We start from the raw sequence: 8,936 nt of genomic DNA, 5'->3' as shown, positions 1-8,936 counted from the left end.
TGTAAATCCTTCTTATGTTACTACCTGGAAACTAGCAATAGTTAAAGCTTCATTAGATATGCATCTAGCCCAATGTAAATCCTTCTTATGTTACTACCTGGAAACTAGCAATAGTTAAAGCTTCATTAGATATGCAGCTAGCCCAATGTAAATCCTTCTTATGTTACCTAGATAAGGGAAAAGACATGCCAACATGGAGGAAATGGTTTTAATTTTTGTATGAAAAATGTTGTACCAAAAGTGCAAATCATTATAAAAACTGACTGTTGGTAGTCTTTACCAGAAGACAAATACACATCCATTAATTGTGTTGATGACTCCCTACGGAAGAGGTAACCAGACTAATTTCAAAACATCTGTTAATTTGACCAGTTATAAATATTGTTTTCAAGACATCTGTTGATTTCTAACCAGTAAAAAAATGCATTTCTTATACAGGTATCATCCATTTCATCCAATTCCTTTAACAACCCACATGATTGTAATATTTATTTTATTAGATAATCAATTTTTTAGTTCTATTTAAAATTAACACCCGTGGATTCCACGAGTTTTAACCTAGTATATATATATATATATATATATATATATATATATATATATATATATATATATATATATATATATATATATATATAGAGAGAGAGAGAGAGAGAGAACTAGGTTCATATGTTTCTAACTATCTATTGTGTATATATAGGAATCAATGTAGGTTAATCATTTTAAAAAGTTAATTTTGTACTTTTATATATAATCACTTTTATAAATCAAAACTAAATTTTATTATATATGGGAAACCCTTAAAAAAAGAAAACAGTTTCTATTTAAATATTGATCACAGAAACCCTACGTCCATAGTCTCCGATCTCGTGTAGTGCAATCACCGGGGACTCAACAATGTGTTTGAATCCTCCATATATACTCTTTCTCCGGCAACTCATTACCTCCGTCAAATCCTTGTCGTCATCTCGCCTTTTTCCAATTCGAAAATATTCACCTTGGTAGCAAGCGTCGTCGTCTCCCCTAATCACGTAAACCTTTCTTTTAATTTTTAAATATGATTCAATCGCACCCCATTCCTATTTGATCCTGTAATTTAGGATTTCTTTGTTTTTTAGGTGGGTCCAATTGTAATTTTGCAGTGGAGTTAAAAATCCAACAAAGGATTGTAAGTTTCTTTTAATCCAAATTTTTAATATCCAAATTTTTTATGTTTTTTTTTTTTTTTTCATTAATTTATGTTGAGGGTTATGTATGAAATCGTAATTGATTTTTGTAGAAACTGCAATTTTTCTAACGAATCCATGTTTGTTTTGGAGTTATAATTCTAATTTGTTGAACTCAAAATCGGATTTTTTTTGTCAATTAAATAATTTCGTCCTACTGTGATTATACAAAACCACAAAACCGTACAACCGCAAAACTTATGAAAAAAAAGTGTGCTTGAAAGGAATAATAGCTACCGGATGTGTGTTGCCCGGGGCGGCTTCAAATTCGGGTGACACTATATACTTTCGAGGGCCCAAAAAATAAAATGTAAAAAATACTAGTCCAAAAAAATAAAGAAAATTAGCCCAATAGCCCAAATGTATTATGAGTTTGTGGCTCAAGTTGCTTATTAAGTTTTTAACCCAATTTGAAATTGTGACCCACATACCCAATACCTATCCATGATCCATTGGACCATTCCATCAGCAGGAAACGATTTCCTTGCTGAAAAGAAAAAAAAATCGGCAATTCGGTATCTACCTTCTGTGAAAGCTGCGACGCAAAAAAAAAAAAAAAAAAAAACCGCCGATGCAGCCTCCTGCCTCCCTTCAATCGATTACAACCAAGGCATAAGTATTTCAATTTTGCTTGGCTTGGCTTTGCATTCCCTTCAAACCTACAAATACAATGAAACAAGTAATTATTGATAATTTTAGGTTTATGAAATTAATCAAATTAGTTGTTTTTTGTTGAAATTTCTTATTGTTTAGGTGAAATTAGTAGTTCTTAACCTTGAAATTAGTTTTTTACTTGTTAATTGTTGTTAGAATGTTAGATACTTAGATTGTTAACCTTGAAATTATTCAAATTAGTTTCTTTTCCATTGAGTTTTTGAATAATCGGATGGTTTACTTGTTTGATATTGAATTGTTAGGATAAAGACTAAATTACACGAATGGTCCCTATGGTTTATGGTAATTTGCACGTTTGGTCCATAACTTATTTTTTAACTCGGAAGGTCCCTACTATTTGTTTTTGATACGCTCTTGGTCCCTGTCTTACCTAAAAAAACTATTTTTCCCTTGATTTTTTAATTTATTTAAATAAACACACCCCCAACCCCACCCCCATCATCTTACCTTACCTACCCCACTATTTTTCTCTATTTAAGTAATAGTCTTTTTAGGTAATACAGGGACCAAGTGCGTAACAAAAACAAACAGTAGGGACAAAGCGCGTAACAAAAACAAAAATTAGGGACTTTCCGAGTTAAAAAAATAAGTTAGGGACCAAACGCGCAAATTATCCCAAACCATAGGGACCATTTGTGTAATTTACTCTAGGATAAAATTGGGTCCTTTTTTGGAAGAACAAGCATCAATAAATCAAGTGTTGGAGAATCCTGCAAAAGACCATGCTCCAATGATTTAAGTTTTGAAGAATCATCTAAAATACCATGTCCTTCTAATCAATCATTCCTTTCGGTTTCTAATATAAATCCACAACCTACAACTACTCCAATTACCATGTCCTCTAAAAGACCATGTCCTTCTAATCAATCAAGATATTTTAGAAGCGGCTTCTTTGGTTAGAGGGACAATGGACACATTGAAGTCTTTAAGAGACACGGGGTTTGCTAAACTTTTATCGAATGTATTTTCTTTTTGTCAAAAACATGATATTAATATTGTGGAGATGACGGAAAATTATGTCACATCGAGAGGCCGTAAGACGAAAGTTACTAATCAATTTCATTTTGAAGTTGAAATTTTTAACACCGTCATGGATATGCAAATTATAGAATTCGGGGACCGATTTAGTGAACTTAGCACCCAATCACTAGAATACATGGGGGCTTTGAGTCCTTGTGATTCATTTGCTAAATTTGACAAAACAAAGTTGTTAAAATTGAGTGAGTTATACAAAAAGGATTTTGATAATGCGGAGATGATGCAACTTAATGGTGAACTTGAGATATATTATCACGCTTTGCATAAAGATGATCGGTTCACTAGTTTGCAAGGAATTTTCGACCATTCTCGTTTGATGGTGGAAACTAGAAACATCGGTCTTATCCTATGGTTTATAGGTTGTTTAAGTTGGTTTTGGTTTTACCCGTTGCAACCGCAACAGTCGAAAAATATTTTTCTGCGAAGAAGTTGTTGAAGACGGATTTGCGTAACAAAATAGGTGATGATTTTTTGAACGATGCCATGATTTCTTATGTTGAAAAAGAAGCACTTATGAAAGTGAAGATCGAAGATGTAATGGGTCGGTTTCAAAAAATGTGTACCTGTTGATGTCAAATTTAAATATTAAGATGTAATGGATCGGTTTGATGTATTAGCACTTTTAATTTTTTTTTTTTATGTTATTATATTCGGACGAAAAAAATTGTGTCACTGCTATGACAACTTTCTGCATCCGCCACTGTTCATACTATTTTATTATTGTTATTGTATATCTTGTTCTATAGTATATATATAAAATTAATTTTGTTTATCTGTGTTTAAAATTTGCTTTGCAATTTCAATGTATGGATCATTCAAAGGTAATGTATGAGGTGTAAGAATGTTCAAGATTTTAGTTTAATGTGTAATGTGTTTCTTTTTGGTTAATTTATCTAATAATTTTGTTTAATCCGAATAAAAATATTTGTTTATATATTTTTTATTTTTTTATTTTCATTTCTACTCATTTTTTCGATTATGATGTTGGTTTTATGAAAATGTTAATTAATCTAGAATAATTAGTTACATGTCTAGTGAAAGGAGGATTAAGATAGGTAAACAACTTAATGTTGGTAAAATGAGTTTGGTTCACCCATCTAAATTTTCTTTTTGATATTCAATCTTTTTATTTGTCAATGTATTCTAACAGAATACTGATTTTTTAGGAAAATCAAATACACAATATAGTGTATTCTATAAGAATACATTACGTTTAGTAAAGTGTATTATATTAGAATACACTCGGTTAGAATTTAAAATAATAATTGCACCTTAGGTTTAATGATTCTTTATGATTCTCTGTTAATATTTTTATAATTATGTAGTTATGCTCAACTGGCTGGTAACACATTTTTAAAAATCTTGTTATTGTATTTTCATAGAATTTTAGTTAATTATTTATATGTTGAATGTGCAGTTGGTATACACGTATCACAACAAAATATTTGGAATGCATTCATGATAGTAATGACTTGAAGAATGTCTTGAAGACCTGATTGTTTGTAGGAATAGTTAAATAAAGTCGATTATTTTGACCATTGAAGAAAATCAAGTGTATTTGTTCAAGAATTATATATTTAAGAATGCTATAATTATATTAAAATGTATAGGGCTCTTATTCTGTAAGAATATGTATAAATTTGTATTTAAGCTCGAATGTTTATATATAAGTATGTTGTTATAATTTAACTGGGGGTCAATAATTTTGTTATTCTTCAATAACCTGCTAACAGAATAACATTCTGACATAACATTTTTATAGAACATCATTTTAACAAAATAACATTTTGACAGAATAAAATCAATTATGGTTACAAATTAGGTTAGAATTGAAATTTAATTAATTTAAAAAAGAAATCAATTTTTCTAATTCAAGAGAATTAATCATCCGTTAAATTATGGAAATTTTCTTTTCTAAATTTATCTTAATTAAATAAAATATCCTTAGAATTAAATTAGATGATGTTTTTCTATTATCTTTAATTTAATGTAGTAATAATTATTAATAACTTTCTTAATATAACTAAAATGTTTGGTGCACAATCAACCCTACATCTACAAAATAGATAGTTAGAATATAATAACCTCTATATATATATATATATATATATATATATATATATATATATATATATATATATATATATATATATTGTAGGTAGAGGAATATATATGGTTGAGATGTATTAACATTCTAAATTTTAGTTTCAGTGGAGATGTGAGAAACAACCCATGAAAACACACAAATAGAATACAAAAACTTCTTTAAAAATGAAAAAAAGATTAATAATAATAATAATAATAATAATAATAATACATTTATTAAATCAATAACAAACCTAGCAACAAAATAATCAAAAAAAAATTTAGCGACAATATATCCATTGACATTCTCTGCGATGAAATGAAATTATGCATACATATAGGTAAAGAGATATTATGAGGAAACCTTAAGAGTACAATAAAATACCAATAAATGTATATAAGTTAAAAAATGAGCATAATTTGATCAATTTATATCATAAAATATCATTAAGTATATATAAATTATAAAGTTTTTGAGTTGTTGTTATTAATTAGATGGAAAGTGAAAAGTTTGAGTTTTCAAATGCATATTGTATAAAAGAAAAATTCATTTATAATAGATATTGATATAGATATAGTATACCACAAGATTTTAATATTAATTTATTATATACGTAAGTATTCTAAAGGTGTTTTACAAGAAATAATGTGTGTATAGCCGACCAATTTTCATGGGAAACCTTCAAATGGGAATAAAGCAAAGATTGAACAGCAAGTGCACGCCAGATTATATCATTTCACGCTCAAAATACGGCCCATGCGACGCTAATGAATAGTTGCAAATTACTCAAAAAGCATAATTAATCCCATGAAAGAACAACCACCAAATACTTAACAAAATTGAGCAAAATTGGCCCAAGCTCTTGAATCATGAATTCACAATTAAAATCATTAATACAGTGTTTGGCAAACCTTAAAAACGACACAATTTCAGACCATAAGTAGTATAACTGTATAAATATGAATTAACAACAATTTTTTTCGCGTTGACCATGACAAACACAGCCATTATTGATAGCATATATGCACGAATAATTAACGATCAAATGAAGATCAATATCGAATAATAATCACGCGTCCTTTAGGCGTAGTTGCAGAGACCGTATATGCAGTAACCACCAGGCATGCACTTAGTGCCACACGATCCACAATGCCTCTTGTCATACGCCAAGTTTACGCATTCTCCATTGCAACACGAGCTTGTAAACTTGCACTTTTTCTTGCAGGCTCCACAGTTATGCTTATCCTCGCTCAAATCCATGCACTTGTTATTGCAGCATGTTGAGTTTTTTCCTTCCAAGACGTAACAAATCTCGTCGTCTTTCTTACAGTGATCTGCAGCTCTAGGGTTGGGCTCTTTCTCAGCAAGGAAACGGCTCCGGGGACGTGCAGGAAAGGATCTTATGGTCACCGGAGATGGTGTGTTGGTTGTGGCGGTGGAGCTGAAGGTGAGGGTGGTGACGGCGATACTGATGGTGATGGTGATGGCTACCATGAAGATTATTTGCATAATCTTCATGATGATTATTGGACTAGAGGAAGAACTCAGAAGGATCGATTAAGCTGGTTCTTGTAATTAAGGTTTGTTAAGATCGAAGGTGGGTTGAGGGAGATGGAGTGGATGTAATGGGAGTTATATAAGATGAGTAAAGGGGGGAGTTGACCTCTTCCCTGCACTCTTTCGATGTCTTGTGTTGATTAGGGCTCACTCAGTTCAGTTGTCAACGACGTTTCTTAGAATGGCCATTCTGTTTAACTATGTATGGTATTATTGATTTGTTTATAACTATATGTAGTAGCATACTTTTTTTATTACAACATTAATATCCTTTCGTTTGAAATAAAACAAGTTTCATTTCTATAATATGCAAGATTATTCAATAAACTTTGGTAATAAGAAAATATTGAATGTATAATATTATAATTTTTTATACAATTTTTCAAAGTACAACTTTTTTTTTTTTTTTTTCCCGAAGAACATGCTAACAATTCTTTCTTCTAAGGGGTTGTTTGACAGGATTTCTCTGATTAAGATCTGAATCATAGAGCATCAAGCAAACCAGCCGGGGACTTTAAAAAAATCCGTCTTTCATTAAGAATATGATATGTAGTTAAACATGTGAATGACTCTATTGAATTATAAAAATAATTATGGGTAAATGTCACTATAGCTCATTCAACTATCGTCGTTTATCCTATTTGGTCACTAAAGTATTTTTTTTGCTCAATAGGTCATTAAACTTACAACTTACATGTTTATTAAGTCATTTTCTTTAGTTTTTAACAGATCTTCCATTAACCAATTATTGTAATTTACAAGAATGGCCCCTATGATTTCAATTTCTTGCGTGGTTGGTCCTTTACTAGCATCGTTCGTCACCTGCACCACTATCGTTCTTGAACATGTTGTAAAGTTGTTTGTTCTTGAATATTGGAGCTATCTGACCCGTTTTTTTGTCTTCCAGTCGATGTAAAGTTGCTTGTCTGAACCCGTGGATCTCTGAAAGCTCACAATGCCACCAGCTTTTAAGTTCTTTTCCTTCACGAATCGGCTCCAACCTTTGGTTAAAACGTAACTCTGGCTACTATTCAAGTATGAGTAACGAAATCACGAAATCTTCATAATTTCATCCCGATGTCTTTGAAATGTAAAAGAACTCCTTTGGAAGTGCTTCCGCTTTGCAACGGGAAGTGCTTCTCTGCGTGCTGCTTTGTTATCACTAGCCGGTTCAGTTTTCCGACGTTGCTGGGGGTGACTGTCTTCTCAAAAAGTTGTTCCCGGGAGTTGACCAAGTTGTCACCCGATCTAAACCCGTTTGTAAAAGGGGTTTTGTTTAAGCTGTAGCTTCTCTTACTTTGTTCTAACTCATCATTATATGTGTGTTTCCTCAACATATCGACGATATCAACTTTTGAATGAGAATTCAAGAAACTAGCTTCCAACCCCACTTCATTAGTGTCAAGAACCATCCTGCCCCTACTGCCGATCAATGGAGGCGTAGTCACTGGTTCTGCAACTGTTGAAGTTGTTTATGTAGTTGTGCTTTGATCATCAGTGGAACTTCCTTCCATTGTAATTAGTGTTCTTGAAGGAGAGAGAAGCAGGAAGAAGAATGAGGTTCTATATATAGAGAGAGAAATATGATGTATATGAAGTGGGTGTAAGAGAAAGGTTGAGTATAATAATTGACGAGGTTGCCCGAGGTGAATGGTGGTGGTTGTCGGAATTGAACGGTGGTGACGTCGGTGATGAACTATGCTGGTATGAGACTAACCACGAAAGAAATTGAAATCATAAGGACCATTCTTGTAAATTATAATAACTGGTTAACGGAAAATCTGTTAAAAACTAACGAAAATGACTTAATAGACATGTAAGTTGTAAGTTTAATGACCTATTGAGCAAAAAAAATACTTTAGTGACCAAATAGGATAAATGACGATAGTTGAATGGGCTATATTGACATTTACCCAATAATTATTTACCTCTTTTGAACTATTTTCTTCAAGAACATCAAAAACTTAAATTAACATAAAGATTTTTGAAATGTGTTCATAAAGATTTAAGAAAACCACTGGAGAGAGTTCTTATTTCTATATAAATACAAAGAGTTCACAAAGATTTGTAGTTTATGCTTTCATACATATGTCATTATTCAACACAATTGTTCATAAAGATTTATGTTCTAATTTCATACATGCATGTTTCTGAAATTAGTTGACAAATTTCAAGAAATCAAAAGGGTTACTTATTTCTGATTCTACACATATTTCAGAAAAATCAAAAGGGTTACGTATTTTAGATAATCAGAATGGTATCGACTTCACACATAGTTTAGAATATCATAATCAAAATGGTTAAATATTTTAGAAAATCAGAGAAGAAAATTACAGATTCAGGGACGGGGTGTA

At 31.2% G+C, this 8,936-nt stretch overlaps 1 protein-coding gene and 1 pseudogene across 1 annotated transcript; one reads left to right on the top strand and one right to left on the bottom strand.

The window, feature by feature from the left end:
- Positions 1–2,808: 2,808 nt before the first annotated feature.
- On the top strand, positions 2,809–4,435 carry LOC145140285 (uncharacterized). Its single transcript, XM_079073822.1, has 4 exons — positions 2,809–3,215; positions 3,299–3,473; positions 4,265–4,281; positions 4,357–4,435. Exons 1-4 carry the CDS (start codon positions 2,809–2,811, stop codon positions 4,433–4,435), a joined length of 678 nt encoding a protein of 225 aa, XP_078929948.1.
- A 3,026-nt stretch (positions 4,436–7,461) lies between these two features.
- LOC145140284 (AP2/ERF and B3 domain-containing transcription factor RAV1 pseudogene) lies at positions 7,462–7,994 on the bottom strand (annotated as a pseudogene).
- Between the last annotated feature and the right edge of the window lie 942 nt (positions 7,995–8,936).

The sequence above is a fragment of the Lactuca virosa genome, chromosome 9, assembly GCF_052849685.1.
Source record: "Lactuca virosa cultivar CGN04683 chromosome 9, Lactuca_virosa_CGN04683_v6, whole genome shotgun sequence".
NCBI lineage: Eukaryota > Viridiplantae > Streptophyta > Magnoliopsida > Asterales > Asteraceae > Lactuca > Lactuca virosa.
This window is presented reverse-complemented; position numbering and strand designations above follow the sequence as displayed.